At 40.2% G+C, this 22348-nt stretch overlaps 1 protein-coding gene across 2 annotated transcripts in view; it reads right to left on the reverse strand.

The window, feature by feature from the left end:
- LOC139153692 (sodium channel protein type 4 subunit alpha-like) overlaps positions 1–22348 on the reverse strand; it is an 86854-nt gene that overhangs the window by 39373 nt on the left and 25133 nt on the right. For both annotated transcript variants that reach the window (XM_070727966.1, XM_070727965.1), the window contains exons 10-14: positions 18595–18762; positions 17327–17450; positions 16444–16682; positions 11809–11982; positions 9129–9485 (exon numbers count right to left, since the gene is read on the reverse strand). In XM_070727966.1, the coding sequence (XP_070584067.1) occupies positions 9129–9485; positions 11809–11982; positions 16444–16682; positions 17327–17450; positions 18595–18762 (1062 nt within the window). The remainder of the gene's footprint in view (positions 1–9128; positions 9486–11808; positions 11983–16443; positions 16683–17326; positions 17451–18594; positions 18763–22348) is intronic.

The raw sequence follows: 22348 nt of genomic DNA on the forward strand, positions 1-22348 counted from the left end.
TAAATCCTCCAATATCCACAAGCCATATTCCATGAATACCAATTCTTGAGTGCAAACAGCCCTTAAGGGGACTCCTCATAATCTATTTTGGGATTTCTTGTAGTCATCTATCTGGCTCCTGATGGAAGCAAGATGCTGAATCTATTAGCTCTGTTTAAAAAAAGTTATTTTGAATTTGGGATCTTGCTTTCGGTCTGCCATGTTTGTCTGAAAGGAAAATCTTACGCATTATCATAATTTTCTTATAAAAAAACCCCTTAGGGCTGGTATGCCGGTACAGTAACATCAGCAAAAATGTGGAATGTGTTTGCTTTGAAAAGGCTGCTTCCTGCCCACTCACAGCTGTTGATGTTTGTGCTTCAATCCTGCCAGGAATACATTTGAGAAGGGATTTTGCTGATATTCAAGGTCATGGCTATTTACACATGTCTTATACCTCATGACTTAACTAGGGCTTTTATATAAACTCCTTTGGTTTCCTTTAAGCTCTTGGAGGATTCTTTTAAATACTACTTCTAGCTGGCAATCACTAATAACTGTAGCATTGACTCAAGTTAGGGATTTTCACTCTTATAAATCTCATAAATTATAACTTGATCATCACGAAAAAAGGATAGCTAGCTTAAGGTACTCCAAAAATATACTAAGATTTTTAGGTCAAACTACAACATTGTTAACATGAAAAAGTATCGGCTTCAGACCCAGAATGGAGATTGAAAGTCACATGCTTACAAATGGAATTACTGTATTTAGTATTGTGGAGAGGCTTTCTCTTTGTTAACTCTTTGCCTAAATTTATTTATTTGTCAAACAAGTATAGTATTATAGTACATATTAACATAACATAGCATAAGTAGAACGTAGTAATAGAAAGGATAATAAGACAGTAGGACAGGGACATTAGGCACATAAGTGCACTTATGCACGCCCCTTACAGACCTCTTAGAAAAGATAATGTAAGGTTGAAGATTTTGGGGTTGGGGGAAGCAACAACAGAGTCAGGTAATGAGTTCCAGACGGTGACCACTCTATTGCTGAAATCGTATTTTCTGCAGTCAAGTTTGGAGCGATTTACATTCAGTTTGTATCTATTACGTGCTCTTGTGTTGTTGTTGTTAAAGGTGAAGTAGTCACTGACAGGGAGTACATTATGATGTATGATTTTATGAACAACAGTTAAATCAGTTCGGAGACGACGTAGTTGTAAATTTTCTAGATTTAGTATTTGAAGTCTGGAGGAGTAGGGTAATTTGGTACGTGGGGAAGAGTGAAGGACTCTTCTTGTGAAGTATTTCTGGACTCCTTCGATTGTATTAATATCTGATATGCAGTGTGGATTCCACACAGGTGAACTATATTTTAGAATAGGTCTGACGAATGTTTTGTATGCTCTGGTTAATAAATCACTGTTTCTAGAGAAGAAGCTATTCCATTTCCATTTGCTTATTTTTCCCATAGAGATCATCGCAATAGCACTTAGACTTATATATCACTTCATAGTGCTTTTACACCCTCTCTAAATGGTTTTACAGAGTCAGCATATTGCCCCCAACAATCTGGATCCTCCTTTTAGGACGGAAGGCTGAGTCAACCTTGACCTGTCGAGATTTGAATTGCCAAACTGCAGCTAGCAGTCAGCTGAAGTAGACTACAGTATTGTATTCTAACCACTGCCCTACGTAATCTAATATTAAAGCCAATTCAGCAAAGTGGTTAAGGCATCAGGTTAAAAACTGGGAGTCTTTGCCATACAACTAAAGTTAGCTCTTGGGCCAGATCCTATCTCTCAGCCCTAGGAAGGAGGCAAAGATTAACCACTTTTGAAATCTTGCCAGAAAACTGCACAAACAAATCAAGGCAGTTGCCAGAAATCAAAACTGATTCAAACACATGTGGTATGCCTGCATGTGGACCTGCACATGTGTATGTGTGCACAAAGACACATACACATCTCTACGTAGTCTGCACTTTAGATCCTGTTTAGTGTGGTAGATTCCTGCTTCTATGATGGTGTCTAGTGCCTGTTCTTCAGCTACTATGACGTGCAGTACTAAACTGATGGAGGGATACAATCTAGTACTAGGGATGTACTAATACCACTATATAAAGCCCTAGTTAAACAACACCTAGAGTACTGCATTCAGATTTGGTCACCACATTACAAAAAAGACATTGAAACACTAGACAAAGTGCAGAGGAGAACAACCAGGATAATTAGGGGACTGGAAACGATAACATACAAAAAGCGGTTGCAAGAACTGGCCATGGACAATTGAGCGAAGAGAAGGACCAAGGGAGACATGATAGCAGTCTTCCAATACTTGAGAGGCTGCCACAGAGAGGAGAGGGTCAAGCTGTTTTCCAAGGCGCCAGAAGGCCAGACAAGGAACAATGGATGGAAACTGACCAAGGAGAGATTCAACCACAATAACACAAGAGCACACAACAGATTTAAACTTAATATTAACCGCTCCAAACTTGACTGTAAAAAATATGACTTCAGTAACTGAGTTGTCAAAGTGTGGAACTCATTACCGGACTCCATAGTGTCATCCCCAAACCCCCAACACTTTACCCTAAGATTATCTACGGTTGACCTATCCAGATTCCTAAGAGGTCAGTAAGGGGCGAGTACAAGTGCACTAGAGTGCCTTCCGTCCCCTGTCCTATTGCTCTCCTATATCTCCTATTCCTTTCTTCTATTCCTATATCTCTTCTTCTATTCTTTCATTGATGTGTTCTATTACTATATCTTCTTTTCTATTCTTTCTTAGATATATTTTACTGTGAGTATCTCCTCTATAACCTTCATAATGTATTTTACTATGTGAATATATATATATATATATATATATATATATATATATATATATATATATATATATATATCCACCAAAACCCTCATTGTGTATTGGACAAATAAATAAATAAATAAATAAATAAATAAATAAATAAATAAATAAATAAATAAATAAATAAATAAAAAAAACTGGAATTAGGAGAAACTTTCTGACAGTGGAAGTGATCAACTACGGAGGTTGTGAGAGCCCCAATACCTGAGACCTTCAAGAGGAAATTGGACTGCCATCTGTCTGAAGTGGAGTGGTGACTCCTGCTTGAGCAAGGGTTGGACTAGATGGCCTACAAGGTCCCTTACAAGTTACAACTGTATCTGTATCTGCTGTCTTTTAGTGCAGCCCTTTCTAATTACAAGCAGAATTTCTTAATGTCAGCCACCTCAGCTATCTGTTTTTCCATGTTTTGCCATGGCATTTCTTCTACTTGATCTTTCTCTCACATCTGCTGTTCTATCAGTAGCTCATTTTTGGATGCCACCTTTCTGATGAACTCCTGGATGCTCTGGGTTTCATCCATTCATATGGCTTTGATACTTACCAAACCCTGACCACTGTTTTTCTGTCAGATATATAATTTAATTTAATTTATTATAATCTTCAATCTGAGTATTGTATTGGCAGTTCTGTGCTAGTAAAAACGTCAGAAGGATTTAGGGGTAGTTATTTCTGACAGTCTTAAAATGGGTGAACAATGCAATCAGGTGTTAGGGAAAGCAAGTAGAATGCTTGGCTGCATAGCTAGAGGTATAACAAGCAGGAAGAGCGAAATGGTGATCCCACTGTCTAGAGTACTGGTGAGCATAGTTCCCTCTAAGCTGAGCAGTGAGCAATCGCTCACTTAAAAATCATCATCAACTCAGAGTTTTCCAAATCTGCCCAGAAGCCGAGAGGGAAAGAGTGAGAGGGAAGGAGAGAGAGAGGAAGAGAGGAAGAGAGAGAAACAGATAGAAAAAAGAGAGGAAGGAAAAGAGAAAGAAAAAGAATGGGAGTAAGGAAGAGAGAAAGAAAATCAAAATCTAGTTTGAAACTAGCTCAACTATTTAAGTGGCACTTTGATATTGATAGAGTTGCCCTATTATGAGCTCACTGTTATAGACACACAGTACAGTATTTTATTTTGAAATTCTCTGAGGCAAAACAGGGTGGGTTTTTTGTTTGTTTGTTTCTTTCTTTCTTTCTTTCTTTCTTTCTTTCTTTCTTTCTTTCTTTATTATTTCTGTGCTGCCCAGTCCCGAAGGGACTGTCGCTCAGACACTATACTTTTCCGCCCACCCCCCCAAAAAATTAGAGGGAACACTGCTGGTGAGACCACATTTGGAATATTGTGTTCAGTCTTGGAAACCTCACCTACAAAAAGATATTGATAAAATTGAACAGGTCCAAAGACGGGCTACAAAAATGGTGGAAGGTCTTAAGCATAAAACATATCAGGAAAGACTTCATGAACTCAATCTGTATAGTCTGGAGGACAGAAGGGAAAGGGGGGACATAATCGAAACATTTAAATATGTTAAAGGGGTGAATAAGATTCAGGAGGGAAGTGTTTTTAATAGGAAAGTGAACACAAGAACAAGGGGGCACAATCTGAGTTTAGTTGGGGGAAAGATTAGAGGTAACGTGAGAAAATATTATTTTACTGAAAGAGTAGTAGATGCTTGGAACCAACCTTCAGCAGACGTGGTTGGTAAATCCACAGTAACTAAATTTAAACATGCCTGGGATAAACATATATCCGTCCTAAAATAAAATACAGAAATAGTATAATAATAATAATAATAATAATAATAATAATAATAATAATAATTATTATTATTATTATTATTATTATTATTATTATTATTACTATTATTATTACTATTATTATTATTATTAATTAGATTTGTATGCCGCCCCTCTCCAAAGACTAGATGGACCATGAGGTCTTTTTCTGCCGCCAATCTTCTATGTTTCTATGCCGACCAATCCCACGGGGCTCAGGGCGGCTTACAACAATGAATAATACAATACAAAGATCCAGAAGTCAAATATAGATAATAAAAACATAAAAACCACCATTATAAAAAACCTGATGAATTATCCAATCAAACACACATACATACCAGTACAATCACAGTTCAGCCATACCTAGGTGTTAACATTCATGACCCCCAGGCCTGCTGACTAACACGGCTTTTCAGAAGACCAGTAGAGTGGGAGCAGTATGGACATCGGGGGGGGGGTAGTTGGTTCCATGAGGCTGGGGCAACCACAGAGAAGGCCCTCCCCTGTGGACCTGCCAATCTGCATTGCTTAGTTGACGGGATTGGAGAAGGTCAACTCTGTGTGATCTAATTGATCTCTTGGAGGTATGCATCAGAGACAGTCCCGAAGATAGTCTGATCCTAAGCTATGTAGGGCTTTATAGGTAATAACCAACATCTTGAATTATGACCGGAGACTAATTGGCAGCCAGTGCAGCATGTGGAGCATAGGTGTTATATGGATGTACCTTGGTACACCCATAATAGCTCACACGGCTGCATTCTGGACTATCTGCATTCTCTGAACACTCTTCAAGGGTAGCTCCATGTAGACTGCGTTGCAGTCATCAAGACAGGAGGTAATGAGCTTCTGAGTGACCGTCCGCACAGCCTCCTGGTCAAAATAGGGCTGCAACTGATAAACTAGGTGAACCTGGGCAAAGATCCCTCTAATCACACAGGTGTTCAAGGCTCAGCTGTGGATCCAGGAGGACTTCCAAGTTGTAGACCTTTTCTGAAAGGGTTAAAGTCCCTCCGCCCAACACAATGGATGGAAAGATGGAATGGTCCTTTGGAGGAAATGCCTAGGGCCATTCTTGGGTAGCTTCTTCTCTGGCAATATTAAACTGCTAACCACAGAGAACATTTGCTAGACCAATCCTCGAATACAACTCATCAGTCTGGAACCCACACTGCATATCAGAAATTAATATAATTGGCAGTGTCCAGAAATATTTCAAAAGAAGAATCCTCCACTCCTCTGTTCACAACAGAATATCTTATTCCACCAGATTTGAAATTTGGGGTTTAGAAAACCTAGAGCTACATGACCTTTGATCTGCTCTAAATGTAGCTCATAAAATCATCTACTACAATGTCCTACTGGTCAATGAATACTTCGGCTTCAACTGCAACAACACACACGTGCACAAAATAGATTCAAACTCAATATAAACTGCTCGAAACTCAACTGCAGAAAACAAGGCTTCAGCAACAGAGTGATCAATGCATGGAGTGCACTACCTGACTTTATGGTTTCTTCCTCAAACCCCAAAAAGTTTAAACTTAGACTGTCTACAGTCGACCTCCCCTTATTCCTAAGAGGTCTGTAAGGGGCACGCATAAGCACACCACCATGTCGCCACTGAAAAGTCAGGACTCCGGTAGTTTGAACAGAACTGGTTTATTCATAACAAGACAGGATACAAGCACTGGAACAGCAAATTCCGAATTGAGGGCAACGGCTAATCCGTTGCCCTATTTATACTCTTTTAAAACGGCGGGCTTTCTTTAACTGACAACGATTTAACCTTCGCGGCTATTTTCTAAATAGCCGCGTCTTAACCAATCACAGAATTCCTGTGAATATTTTTAAACGAACACAACACCTACCATCCCTGTCCTACTGTCTTATTGTCCAAATTTACCTATACCCACTTGATTTTGTTTATGTTTATACCATACCTATTATCTTGTACACATTTTGACATATATATATATATATATATATATATATGTCAAAATGTGTGTGTGTGTGTGTGTGTGTGTGTGTGTGTATATATATATATATATTGTTCTGAGTCCGGGTTTTGCCCTGTGTAATATTTTGCATGTTTATGTTTATATATACACAATTACAATTACACCTAAATTTTATATATATTTTCCGTCGAATCACCCTGGCATACCCAAATATGGGAGGAGCTTAATACTTCCTTTTGCCTCTCGGCCCAACCCAGGGCCATATCCAAGGTAGTTAATTAATTTTTTCATAGCCGACAAACTGTTTTACATACACACACTACAAACACACACATATGCATACATACATACATTATGTATATAATCTAAATACTGTAATCTACAAATAATCTACAAACACACACATATGCAGACATACATACATTATGTATATGATCTAAAAGGGGAGTTTTTATGTCATATCAAATCTAAACAAATACTGCATTTTACAAACAAAACTAAAAATAATAAATATATTTTTAAAACAGGTGCAGCAGTTGGCAACCTGCCCTATTTCTGCAGTTTCTTGAAGTTTCCATCAAGGGGAGCATAACAAAGAAATCCAATATGAAATAACTAATTTTCAGCAGCATTAGTTTGTCTTTGCTAAAATAGGAAACACAAGGACAAAATCAACATATTAAGGCACACCTTTCTGCCTTTAAATAACATTCCACGTCTTTTACTGCAACTCACACAGGACTGAACCCCTTCCAGGTAATATTAGTGAGTCTTACTAACATAGCTCTTTGGCTTTCATAAACCTAAATTAAAGGTTAAAAAAAAGTTCATCATCCATGCTCTATTGCAGTGATGGCGAACCTTTATCCTTGGGTGCCAAAAGAGTGTGGGAGCACATTATCGTGTATGCGCAAGTGCCCACACCCATAATTCAATGCATGGGGAGGCAAAAACAGCTCCTTCTACCTCCAGGGAGCCCTGTTTCCCAACTTCTGGTGGGCCCAGTAGACTCGTGATTCACCCTCCCCAGGCTCCAAAGGCTTCCCTGGATCCTGGGGAGGGTAAAAACGCCATTCCCAATCCCTCCAGAGGCTCTCTGGAAGCCAAAAATGCCCTCCCAGAGCCAAAAATCAGATACCCGGCACATACATGCATGTTGAAGGTGAGCTAGGGCAATAGCTGGTGTGCCAGCAGATATGGCTCTGTGTGCCACCTGTGGCACCCCGTGACATAGGTTTGCCATCACTGCTCTATTGTATTTTCTCAGTCTTAAATTCCTGTACAGTGGTATCTCAAGATACGAACCCCTCGTCTTACGAACAACTCGAGATATGAACCCGGGGTTCAGAAAAAATTTGCCTCTTCTTATGAACTTTTTTCGTGTTACGAACGCCAAACCCGAAGTTCCGGGTTCAGTGTTCGGGAGGCTGCTGGGAAGCCCCCCGGCTGTTTTAAAAGGTGACAGCCAGGCGGCGGGGCTTCCCAGCAGCCTCCGAACGCCGAACCCGGAAGTTCGGGTTTGGCGTTCGTAACACGAAAAAAGTTCGTAAGAAGAGGCAAATTTTTTCTGAACCGTTCAGAGGCTGCTGGGAAGCCGTGCAGCTGTTTTAAAAGGTGACAGCCAGGCTGGGGGGCTTCCCAGCAGCCGCCGAACGCCGAACGCGGAAGTTCGGGTTTGGCGTTCGGCTTCGGGAGATGGCTGGGAAGCCGCCCGGCTGTTTTAAAAGGTCACAGCCGGGCTGGGGGGCTTCCCAGCAACCTCCCGAACCCCGAACTTTTGCTGAACTTCCGGGTTTGGGGTTCGGGAGGTTGCTGGGAAGCCCCCCAGCCCGACTATCACCTTTTAAAACAGCCACGCGGCTTTCCAGCAGCCTCCGAACGCCGAACACGGAAGTTAGGGTTTGGCGTTCGGCTTCGGGAAGCTGCTGGGAAGCCGCCTGGCTGTTTTAAAAGGTCACAGCTGGGCTGGGGGGCTTCCCAGCAACCTCCCGAACCCCGAACTTTTGCCAAACTTCCGGGTTGCCTGCTATCGCATGAATTCCAGCAATCGATAAGGTCCCACAGTGTCGGCCTTCTCCAGGTCCCATCGGCTAAACAATGTCATTTGCTGGGCCCCAGGGAAAGAGCCTTCTCTGTAGTGGCCCAGGCCCTCTGGAATCAACTCCCCCCAGAGATTAGAACGGCCCCCACCCTCTTTGTCTTTCATAAACTACTCAAGACCTACCTATAGCGCCAGGCATGGGGGAGTTGAGACACCTTTCCCCCAGGGTTTTTATATTTTATGTGTTGTTTGGTTTTTAAATATGATAGGGTTTTATATGCTTCTTTTTAATATTAGATTTGTCTCGCTATAATATTGTTTTTTATTACTGTTATGAGCCGCCCTGAGTCTTTGGAGAGGGGCGGCATACAAATCTAATAAATTATTATCATTATTATTATTATTATTATTATTATTATTATTATTATTATTATATCTTGGGTGTGTGTTATATATTATAAAAGTCAATAAAAATATTAATTAAAAAAATTAAATTCCTGTACTTACCACTAAATTGCCGATGACCATGACCATGAGAAAAACAATGAGGCACATGGGCTGTCCAGCCACTTCCATGCAATCCCACATAGTCTCAATCCATTCTCCACAGAGGATGCGGAAGACAATGAGAAAGGCATGGAAGAAGTCATGCATGTGCCAGCGTGGCAGCTCACAGTCGCTGGAAATTTTACAGACACACTCTTTGTAGTTCTTCCCAAATAGCTGCATGCCCACCACAGCGAAGATAAAGACGATGATGGCGAGGACTAGAGTGAGGTTTCCCAAGGCACCTACTGAGTTCCCAATGATCTTGATTAGCATGTTGAGAGTTGGCCAAGATTTGGCAAGCTTGAAAACTCTCATCTGAAAAGGGAAGATGGGTCATGATTAATGTATGGAATTGTGCTTTTAGCCAAAGTAATACAGATATCTCTAGTACATTAAAGTTACATATTCTGAAATCACAAACTTCTGTTTCCATTTTAGACTTGAGTTGTTTTAACTCATAGCAGCTTTTTGCTATTTTTTTCCATGTTTCAATATCTAATATTTCAATATTGGTATGCCGCCCGAGTCTGCGGTTGAACAAAATATAATCAAGAAATTCAGAAGGCTAAATCTGTATGGCAATATGGGAATATATTAAGCCAGCAGTTCTCAAGTATTTTGGTTTCAGACTCCCCCCTTTACATATTTAAAAATGATTGAGAGTTTTGGTTTGTGTGGATCGTATGTATTGATATTTATTGTATTTATTGTATTGTGAACTCCAACACACTGGAGAAGATTAAGAGAAGATTGAACTGCCACTTGACTGGTGTGCTATAGGGTTCCTGCTTGGGCAGGGGGTTGAACTTGATGGCCTTCATGGTCCCTTTCAACTCTAACAATCAATCAATCAATCAATCAATCAATAAAATTTAGAACTGAGAAATTATTTGGTGAGCCTGTTTGTTCCTTCCTTCCTTCCTTTCTTTTCTTTGACTTTGTGTACTCCCTGAAAGGATTGTGGCAGGGGTCTCCAGACAATACTTGGAGAACCGTTGTTAAGCCATTATACTATAATGGCAGATATTTTGCTATTTCCAGCAATGTACCAGTAACAGCAATCATGCAGCTAGTGTAATGCATGCCAAGGAACCATCTTCAGACAAGCATTTCCCAGTTTTCCCACTAACAATTTAATCTGTAATTCTCTGCATTGCCTCCCAATTTGCAGCAAAAATCATAACTATCTAATCTAGTATACAGGGGAAAAATATTCATTTTACTTTATCATCAATCAAATTTATATAGCTATTCATCTCACTGAAGATGATTCTGGCAGTGAACAAGAATCAATAGGAATAATAAATAAAAACAACAAAATATACAATATATAAAACCTTATTAATAAATATCATAAAAATGAAAATACAAACCATAGGAAAGGGAGGATGGAAATGGCCACTTCAATAATTTTTAAAGATTTTTAATTATATTAATTGTATTAATTGCATTATTATGTCTTTTACATATGCTGGGAGCCTCCCCGAGTCCTCAAAGAGAGGCAGCATATAAATCCAATTAAACTAAACTAAGAATGGAAAACATCTGAGCAGGAATCTAGTCACCTGAGAAGCCTAGACCCCAAAACTTGGCCAATACCTGAGAGCATTTCAGAATACCCAAAGGGGTAGAGGGAAGAATATTCCATAAAGTGGGTGTCAGAGAAGAGAAGGTGCATTTCCTAGGAACTATCAAATGAAGATCCTTGGCTGATAGTACCCATAACATTAATACTTTCCCAAATATAGTAGAGATGGCTGATGTAATAATAATAATAATAATAATAATAATAATAATAATAATAATAATAATAATAATAATAATTAATAATAATAATAATTTATTAGATTTGTATGCCGCCCCTCTCCGAAGACTCGGGGCGGCTCATTTATTTTTTTGTTTAAACCTGATTTATTTTCTGAACCAGCTAAATAAATCTTTGTTAAATCTACTCCATATCTCTGCTTTAATCATTCACAAAATTAACATAAGTTCTTCTGAATTAGGCTTTTAATTAATACAGTAGATTAATATGAAAGTCCCAAATACAAGTAATGGTTTATTCAATTTATTTCGTAAACTGAATTCAAGAACCTTCATTTCTGATAATCTTGGAAACATAATGCAAGATGTCTTTTTACACATGACAGAAATTGATTCCCATTAATGAAAAAATATTAATTTGCTGTTCATGAATCACGTTTTATGTAAAATACATTAAAGAAAAATCTGTACTGCTTTAAAAGCGGTAAATTCAATTCCAAGAAGAAGAAGAAGGAGGAGGAGGAGGAGGAGGAGAAGAAAACTGATTTAATTTGAACAAAACAAACCTAAACTGATTTGCTGAAGCTGTAAGCCACACTAGTCACTGGGTTAAAAGAAATTAATAAAAACTTTGCTTCCCTTTTTTGTCTCCAAGTATATTTCCACACATTTAATGCAAACAGTCCTGCAAAGTTCCAGTGATAGCATTCCATTTATATTATTTCTCTTCACGATTGCTATGGAGAGGTATAACGATGTAACCCGGAGAAGTAGTCTTTCAGATGATCTGATCCGATGCCAAGAAGGGCTTTTGCTATCAGTGGTGTGGTATCAAATATTAAGGCTGTAGAAAACTTCCCATAAGGTCACTTACCAGACGGAAAGACCGTAGTACAGACAGACCTTGAACATTGGCAAGGCCAAGCTCAACTAAGCTGAGAGTAACAATAATGCTGTCAAAGATATTCCATCCTTGCTGAAAGTACTCATAAGGATCTAGAGCAATCAATTTAAGCACCATCTCAGCTGTGAATATCCCTGTGAAGACCTGCAGGGGAAAAAAAGGGAATAGATAAACTTGATTTATAAAAATGGGCGGAAAGAGGGAATTTATTTTCTTTAAAAGCATGCCAGTGAAAAGGATTAAATTCAAAAGGTAGTCCTGAATAATCTTCTATACACTACAATATTAATAATAATAATTAATAATTTATTAGATTTGTATGCCGCCCCTCTCCGAAGACTTGGGGTGGCTCACAACAACAACATGGTACAAATCCAATAATTAAAACTATAGTTAAAACAACTAACAACAGCAGACACTTCATATATTTTCAGTGGATGACAGGCAACATTTTGATAGTTTCCCAGGTAGGGAACTGCTAGAGAACACTGCAGGGGTTTTCCCCTTCTCTCCAAAATGCTGATACAGTTCTACAGAGGAATTATTGAAACCTGTCATCTGCCAATGAAGGGCTATCAAAATTTTTACTACCACATTGTGGGCGTGGCTTATGCAGGACGCCCTGCATTTTCTTTCAACATCTTTTAGTGCAAATTGGGTGCCCTGAGGTGGACCTCCATTTTCGCTACCCCACTGCGTTCCCCCCTCCCTGTCTGGGCAGTAATCCACCCCTGTCTGCCCCTTTATAACTGTAACTGGTTCATTCTGCGATCCAACAAGACAGTCACAAATTTCAGAGGATAATTAGAACTTCAGGGGGGGAAAGCCAACTACTGCCAACGTGTCTTCCATTGAGGACCTGTATACTGCACGAGTAAAAAAGTGGGGCTGAAAATATTTACTGACCCCTCATATCCTGGACATAAATTGTTTCAACCCCTATCTTCAAAATGATGCTCTAAAGCAGTGTTTCCCAACCTTTTTTGAGCCGCGGCACATTATTCACATTTTCAAAATCCTGGGGAACAATGAAAGGGGGGGGTGGCTAAAGAAAAGTTTTGACAAAAAAAAAAATCTTCCTCCATTTCGCTCTATTTCTCCCTCACTCTTTCTCTCTCTTCCTTCCTTCCCTTCTTTCTCTTTCTCCATCCCTCTTTCTTTCTTCCTCTCTCTTTTGCTCTCTTTCTCTCTCCCTCCTTCCCTCCCTATATGTCTTTCTCTCTCCCTTGCTCTCTCTGCCTCTCTTGCTATCTCTCTTTCATTCTCTCTTTTTCTCTCTCTTTCTCTCTCTCTTGCTATCTCTTTCTCTCTCTCTCTGTCTCTCTTTCTTTTTCTCTGTCTCTCTTTCTCTCTCTCTTGCTAGCTCTCTTTCTTTCTCTCTCTTTCTCTTTCTCTGTCTCTGTCTCTCTCTCTCTGCCTCTCTTGCTATGTCTCTCTTGCTCTCTCTCTCTCTCTCTCTGCCTCTCTTGCTATGTCTCTCTTGCTCTCTCTCTCTTTCTCTCTCTTCCTTTCTTCTCTGCGGAGGCCGGCGAAGGTTTTTCTTATTTTAAATGTTCCGGGTGGCAGGGGGATGCGGAGCCCGCATGCACACACCCCCGACATTCCAAATCCTGCCTCAGCTGCATGCAAGAGGGGCCGGGCGGGCGTTAGCAGCCCGATGAGGAGGACGAGAAGCTGCTGCAGCCACCCCCAATCCCCCCCTTCCCTGGGTACCTTCCAAAGGTCCCTGGAAAAAGGCAGGAGGTAGCAACGAGGCGCGAGGACAAGCAGGCAGCTTGGCGGAGGGGAAGCGCTGACGGGCTCTCCTCCTTCCCCACCCCCGCGCTTCTCTCCCGCCCTGGCTTTTGCTTCGCCCGCAGATTTCCCTGCAGTTCAAAAGGAGGCAAGAGGTGGCCTGGATGAAATTGCGGGGAAATCATGGGGCGAAGCAAAAGCCAGGGCGGGAGAGAAGCGCGGGGGTAGGGAAGGAGGAGAGCCCGTCAGCGCTTCCCCTCCGCCAAGAGGTTATTGCCGCCGCCTCTGCCTCCACTCAGGCAGCCATCGTGGTTGAGCTGAGCGAGAGGAAAAGGCGTGGTGACCACGGTGGCTCCCTGAGTGGAGGCAGAAGCGGTGGCAATAACCTCTGTGCTTTCTACGGCAGCGTGGCTGAGCTGGACGGAGGGAAGCGGCAGCTCCCACTCGAGGAACCCACGGCAACGGGCAACGGCTTGGTGGGAGGCGACGGCGGGAGACACAGGCGGTGGGAGGAGAGGGAACTAGGAAGCGACTGTGAAGCCCAAGACCATCCACAGGACGACACTCAGGCAGGGGCGCCGGCAGCGCCCCGCCCAGCTGGAGCTTCTCGCGGCACACCTGGCCATGTCTCGCGGCACACCGGTTGGGAAACGCTGCTCTAAAGTACTGCACACCAAGATAATTAAACAGAACAACAGCTTTTCCTGAAGGACATCACCAAAAGGCTACCAAAATTTTTATTATCCACACTGTGGGCGTGGCTTATGCAGAACGCCCTGCATTTTCTTTCAACATTTTTCAGTGCAAATTGGGTGCTCTGGGGTAGAGCTCCATTTTCGCTACCCCACTGAGTCCCCCCCCCATTCGGACAGTAGCCCACCTCTGGACATCACCCTGCTAAACAAAGAATTCCCTCAAACTATTCACTAAGGCTGCATTACAATTTATATTAATCTCCCCACCATTCCTATCACCCATCTTTTCCCACTTATGACTGTATGACTATAACTTGTTGATTGTATCCTTACAATTTATATTTATATTGATTGTTTACTGATTGCTTATTTGTACCCTCAGACTTGGCAACTTTAAGATTGGGCTCTGATCTGCTGCCCGGACAGGGGGGAACGTAGTGGGGTAGTGAAAACAGAGCTCCACCAGAGCACCCAATTTGTACTGAAAGAAGTTGAAAAAAATGCAGGGTGTCCTGCATAAGCCACGGCCACATTGTGGTAGTAAAAAGTTTGGTAGCTATTCACTGGCTCTGATCATAGCAAGAAATAACTGAGAAAATATTGCTGCATATTGATTAATAAAAGTGTAATTAATGTAATGAAAGTTCTTACTCCTTCTCAAAGAATGAATAGTCACTGCCAGCCAATTGATTATGATCAAAATAAAGACAAGGCAAAACACTTTTTAATAAGATATCTATGCAATTTGCTATTCATTCTCAAACAATATAAAAATGATCAATAATAAGGGTGACAAACAAGCAAGCATCATGGAGGATACAGGTGTACCAATTGTGGGGTCTTTTGGGGGGGGGGTATAAAGTTTTTTTAAATTTTTCTGCAGCTTAAAACATATATTAATAAAAACACATAAGAACATAAGAAGAGCCATGCTGAATCGGCCAAAGACCCCCATCAAATCCAGTGACAATTTTGTGCCACACAATGGCCCACCAATTGTATACGGGGATCTTGAGCAGAAAGATCCCCATATACAATTTCACAAATATCATCATAATCTATCATATCTGTAAATACACTCATACCTTGATATCTAACAGTGTATATACATACAAACATGTTGATAACAAATTAAAAATCTAAAACTAAATTGAATCTAATTTAAAAAGAAAGACTAACCTTAATCTAAAATAGAAAAAGAAAACAATAATACACCTAAATATAAAAATAAGAAAAATTTGAATACATTTACTACAATTTCTAATATTCATATTTATAAATCTTAACTCCTTTGAGTCTGTGTTACATAATTTATCCAACACTGCCACCATTTCTCTTTTTGTCATCCAGGTTTTTACAAACTTACCTCTAATTATTTTGCATTACCTTCAAAGTGCTTACAGATTCATTCATTCATTCATTCATTCATTCATTCATTCATTCATTCATTCATTCATTCATTTGACTTCTATGCCATCCAATCCCAAAGGACTCAGGGCGGCTTACAACAATATAAAAAATACAAGAACTATTAAAAGAAGTCAAATATACAATTCTAACTATAAAATCCAAATTAAAACTCACGCTAACTAAACAATCAACATGCATACACAACATTCATACAATACGAGCATGGTGATTATTAATTCATGGGCCCCAGGCCTGCCAGCAAAGTCAGGTCTTCATGACCCTATGGAAAGCCATTAGGATGGGAGCAATATGAATTTTGGAGGGGGAGTTGATTTCATAGAGCCGGAGCAGCAACAGAGAAGGACCTTCCCCGCAGCCCCGCCAACCTGCATTGCTTAGTTGATGGGACCTGGAGGAGGCCAACTCTGTGTGCTCTTAAAGGTCTCAGGGGGGGTTGTACAGCAAGAGATGGTCCTATAAATAGTTTGGCCCTGAGCCATGTAGGGCTTTATAGGTAATAACCAACACTATCTATTATCTATTTTTATTTTCAATCTATTCATAACATTTCTCCCAGTGTGTACCAATTGTTTTAGGCATCAAAGATATATATCGAAAATATCTGACTGTTGAAAACAGATTCACCATCTTTCTGTTCTATCTTGCCAATTGTTAGATTATTGTGGTATTAGTGGTCATTTCTTTCTTGCAAGCACTTCAGAGTTGCCACACTGCCAAATGAAAAAATGAAAAGTAGTTCACCTACCAGATTGCCCACATTCAATACATTGTTGAACTCTTCGGTCATTGGGTAGTGTTCCATGGCCATGAAGACAGTATTGAGGACAATGCAGATAGTGATCCCCAAATCAACAAAAGGGTCCATGACAATGAGCTTAACAATGTGCTTTAGCTTCACCCAAATTGGGCAACAGTTCCATATTAATACAGCATGGGCAAACTTATACCACCATGGTGGGCACTTCTGGTGGGCCTCTTCCAGTTCTAAAAACAAAAATCAAGATCATTTCCACTAGAGGTAAATCATGAATTACTAAGAGTGCTAGCCAACTAATCAATGAGATTGATTGATGCATTGTTTCTCAAACTGGCACTTAAACAGTGTAGGAATACAACTTCTGTACTGTGAAAATTATTGGAATTTGCTTATTGAAAGGATATATTCTGGGAAGGAATTTTTTAATCTCCTCATTATGCTGAACTGAAGTTGTTGGATTGTTGCACAAAACAGCCAATAGAACACAACTATTTTACATTTAAATACTGTAATATCATGTGTGGATAGTGTATAATATACAAGGGGGATTCATTCTTCTATTATAGAAGGCTGTTGTAAAAGGCATAAGACTTATGGCAGAGAGCTATTCTCTTTCAAATCTCTTTTATCAACATGTCAAATGTTTCTGAAACTATTGTTTTCATTGATTACTGGAAAAAATTAGCAGGTTGCCTATTTGTAAAATTTCTGGCTAAACATTATAGCCTTTATCAAAGAATCTAGTTAATTTATCTCCAACTCTTATACTATATTTCAGAGCAATCTACAATACACTAAACATGAAAATATTATTAAAATATCTGTTTTTAATTCAAAAATTATCTAATTTCTACCTAGTTAAGGCATTTACCTTCAAGAGTACTGGAGACCACACTGACTGCACTCCCTACTCGCTTCTCCAAACCCTTCCCCTCAACACCATCCACACACAAATGGTTTTGATCAGATTTCTCATGTTCTTCCCTTGGATTTGACTGTAATAAAAAATGAGATCCAAGATTAAAAAAAAACAGTGACAAAAATGTAATTTTTTGAATTAAAAAAACCCTCTGTGGCCATTAGCATTAGAATCTGAATTTGGCACTTGAATTAGAGACGTAATTCAAGCTATTTGCTATGATGTGACACTATTTAAAGGAAAGGTTAGGGCTAGGGCAGAGGTAGGCAAAGTTGGCTCTTCTATGACTTGTGGACTTCAACTCCCAGAATTCTTGAGCCAATCACAGTAACTCAGGAATTCTGGGAGTTGAAGTCATAAAAAAACCAACTTTGCTTACCCCTGGGCTAGGGTTAGAGTTCACTTTGTACCAGCAAGATAATTATTGTTGATACTCCTAGAATTTCATTGTCAGGGTTTGCTAGGACTAAACCACATCAAGTAACTGCACATTCAATTAGTTAATTATTAAATTTATTATTGCTATATTTTCAGTGCCAGATGTCTCAAACACCAAAACAATTCAGATGACGTCTGAAAATATGAAACCAGACTTGGTTGAGGTAACGTTTACTGCCCTGTCTCAAACTCAGCAGAAAAGCTATCTTTGCTACAACTTTACTCCTCTACAACATTCTTCTGCTTTCACAACTATGTTTGTTAATCGGCGTTTCTTGCCGATTACCAGTTACACTCGGATAGAAGTACAGAAAATAAAAAAGTCCTGTTCGATGGACTCCTCACACACCTGTCCATCAATTGGCTAACCCTCCTCATATGTTGAATTAATCTGTGCATATAATTTTCTCTAGCATCAGGGTACAGATGACCAGAAGACATCCCATGCAGAAATATGAAGATAGGGGAGGGGTCAGGTCCAATCCTTTCAAACACATGTGAAAGTCTGTAACTGTGAGACACTATTTTTTGAGTTCAGTAATGTGATTTGATTCTAATTCAGATTAGTCTTCATTGTCAGTCCAGTGTCATAAACATTTGCTGCCTGAGCCTGTTGTGAAAGCCATGAACCACTTACTGTCCATTGCTAATCTTTTCTAGAAGCACCCACACATTAGCTTGTATCAATACAATTCTAATGAGGATTTCTATAACTATTGAATGGGCAGCAAGCAGTTTGGATTGTGTTTTTATCTTAGGTACCTGGTCCATGGAGAACATACCTCACGTACTGTAGCTGTTCTCTCCAGCATCAAACGTGGGATGACTCGACCATTGCAGTCTTTTTGACCTTCTTGATCACTCTGAGACTTTTCATCTAATTCTCCTTTTTGCTTTTTTTCCACTATAATGCTTTCTGCAGAGCTGGTATTTGCTGTCTGTGCTTGAAGCTACAAAAATATAATAGATGTAGCATAACAAAAGGCTGTTGACATTAATAATAATAATAATAATAATAATAATAATAATAATAATAATAATAATTTATTAGATTTGTATGCCGCCCTTTTCCGAAGACTTGGGGCAGCTCACAACAGCAATAAAAAAGGATAATACAAATATAATAGTTAAAACTATGACTAAAAACCCACTATCTTAAAGAAACAATCAATACTATACAATCACAACTACACATAACTCTTAATGGTCAGAGAAGGGGATACATTACTGAAATGGTGATTTGCTAACTTTTCCCCTGAATTTTGAAATCATATGGTATATATTTACGTTACTTATGATACATTTTTCAAGTCTTCTACCATGTTTTCCCCAAAATAAGATCTAGTCTTATTTTCTTTTGGGTTTGAAAATAAGTTATTTTCGGGGATGTCTTATCCTTTTTTAAGTGCATGAGGCAGCAAGCGTGGGGGCCAATGGGAGTGGGAGCATAGCTATCATTGATCTCACCCTCTTGGCTGCAATGGGCCAAGCTCTCAGCATGTCCCAACCTCTACCTGCCCTGCCCCAACCTCCACCCGCTGCTGCTTGGACAGTTCTCAGCCACAGCAAGCACTGTGCTGGCCACCAAATTGTTGTCCATGCTCTTCACCCTCCTGGAAGGGTGGATGGAGGCTGGGGCATGCCAAGAGCTTGGCCCCAATTGAGGCTGCGGGTAAGCAGACAATGGGATGGAATGGGTGGGGGCCAGTGGTAGCTACCCAAACACTAACCATCCAGAGGGAGACAAAGCTTCCTCTGCTTGCAAAGGGGACGCTTTGAAAAAGAGTGTCCCCTTTGTAAGAGACCAAAACTTCAACTCCCTCTGGGTGAAAATTGCGCGAGAGAGCCAGGCAGAGGCAGAGGTGACCCCAACATACTGCCCACTCCATCCCACTATATCTCGGCTTGCCTGTAGCCATACCAACCAGACACCCATGTGGCATGTTGGGACTCGGGATCACTTGCTTCCCCGATCTCCCATGTGTCTGCCTCCATCTGCTGCCAGTACCACCACACAACCCTCCCATGAGCCTCTTTTGAGTCGGGCAGCCATGTAGCATATTTGGCTCATCTATCTTCTCCCCCGCCCCCCAACCTCTGCTTCTGCCTCCATGCTCGGACTTAGCGGTATTTGGGTTGTGGCTGCCATCAAACACCATCAATCCCCATGCACTCACCATCTCTCATACTTTCCCCTAGGCTTATTTATTTTATTTATTTTTATTTATTCAATTTTTATGCCGCCCTTCTCCTTAGACTCAGGGCGGCTTACAACATGTTAGCAATAGCACTTCTTAATAGAGCCAGGCTATTGCCCCCACAATCCGGGTCCTCATTTTACCCACCTCGGAAGGATGGAAGGCTGAGTCAACCTTGAGCCGGTGATGAGATTTGAACTGCTAACCTTCAGATCTACAGTCAGCTTCAGTGGCCTGCAGTACAGCACTCTACCTGCTGCGCCACCCCGGCTCTTATATTAGGCCCGCCCCCCAAAAATCAGACTAGGGCTTATTTTGAGGGTGGGTCTTATTTTTGGGGAAATAATGTACTCTTTGGTCCCTTCAGTTATGCTGATCAGCAATTTCCATTTGTCCCCAGCCAACAGCATAGCCAAATTACTAAGACTGGTGGTGATGCCACAGATCTCAAGGATTTATTTATTTATTTATTAGATTTGTATGCCGCCCCTCTCCACAGACTCGGGGTGCCTCATAGCAATAATTTTTTTAAAAATGTAAAGTACAAATCTAATATTTAAAAATATCTAAATACCCATAATTTAAAAAGACATACACACAACATACCATACATAAACTATACACACAAGGATGCAAGTAGAAATATCTGGTTCTATGAAAATTATTGTTGGAGAAGATGAATTAGAGTAACAAATATGATACTACAAATTAATACAGTACAACGTCCTAAAGTATTCAAAGAATTCTGTAATTATCAACTCAGTATTTATAAAATATTGTAACATATCATTATTATTTGTTTAAATTATTTGATTTCTAATGATAAAATAAGATACTTTTCAAAATGTTTCTGTATGTTTGCTTGTCAATATACATGATTCCAACAAGTCTAGATCATTTGATTTCAATCGCAATTTCATCAATTGCACCTCAAACTCCCTCAATGACCTAACCCAAGTAGACTTCACTGAAGACCGAGTTGAAAAAGCATTACATGACCTTAAACCTTCTCTATCAGTCAAATCAGATGGTCCATGTGCTTACTTCCTAAAAAAGCTCTGTTCTGCCATAGCTGAACCACTAATCATAACTTTTGAAAAATCCTTCAGAACCAGCACACTTCCTAAGCTATGGTCGAAAGCAATGGTCATCCCCATGTTCAAAAAAGGAGATAACTACAGACCAATTTCACTATGCTGCATCCCATGCAAAGTCATGGAATCAATTATAAACAAATCAATTAGAAACTAATAATTTGCTCTCTAACAAACAATTTTGTTTCAGAAAAAAAACTATCCTGCAACCTGCAGCTCCTCCACTGCAAAAATATATGGACAACTCATCTAGATCAAAGGAAATCTATGGATGCAATCGACTTCTGCAAAGCCTTTGATTCAGTGGTCCACGACAAACTACTCCTAAAACTCAAATCCTATGGCATCTCAGGAGGTTGAGATTTGGAGTTGCCATGTGTTAGACCACTCAGAAACAGAGTTCAGGTCTTTTTGGAGAGTAGTTGTGTTATCGGTGGTGTTGAAGAGTTTTACATCGTCGGCGAAGAGGACACAATTGCTTGTGATGTAATCACAAAGGTCATTGATGTAGAGAATGAAGAGCGTTGGTCCCAGTACACTACCTTGGGGAACGCCGCTTTTAACTGGGACAGGGGTGGATATGGTGCTTCCTATTTTGACCACTTGTTGTCTGTTTGATAGGAATGCTGTAATCCAGCTATGGAAGGATCCTGAGAAGCCATAGGATTTGAGTTTTAGGAGTAGTTTGTAGTAGTAGCAGGAGGTCACGCCGTTACATGGCGCTAGGGATTCAAACTGCCGATCTTTCTGATCAACAAGTTCAGCGTCTTAGCCACTGATCCACCGCAGGGTTGGTAGTCCTTGATCATTGGTATCAGCAAATCGGTTGTTAAACAAAGCAATTGCAAGTAAATTCATGACTGAGCTTATCTTTAGTTTTCCTTTGCTTTATGATTTTTTGTAGATTGTAAATGCAAGGACTAGTTATGATTGTTGTAATTGTAAACAGTTGGTGTGCAAGTCAGTTGCTAAATGAGGATTTCCAGCATTCTAATCTGTGTTCTTTAGAATGTTACACTGAATATTTATGCAGGGAATTTATGGAAGGGATAAAGATGTTACCTATAAGTGTTCTATTTAAGCAACTCCAGGAAGCCAGTCCTATTGGCAATCCTGTCAGTAAACCTGGCAAGGAGACTGAGAAGTTATGTCACTGCTCAGGAATGAAATAGCAAGCAAATTGCTGGCTCACAGTTGATGTTTAAAACTCTAAGGCAGCAACGGTGGGAGGAGGGAGTGTGCAA

The sequence above is a fragment of the Erythrolamprus reginae genome, chromosome Z (assembly GCF_031021105.1).
Source record: "Erythrolamprus reginae isolate rEryReg1 chromosome Z, rEryReg1.hap1, whole genome shotgun sequence".
NCBI classification, from domain to species: Eukaryota; Metazoa; Chordata; class Lepidosauria; order Squamata; family Dipsadidae; genus Erythrolamprus; species Erythrolamprus reginae.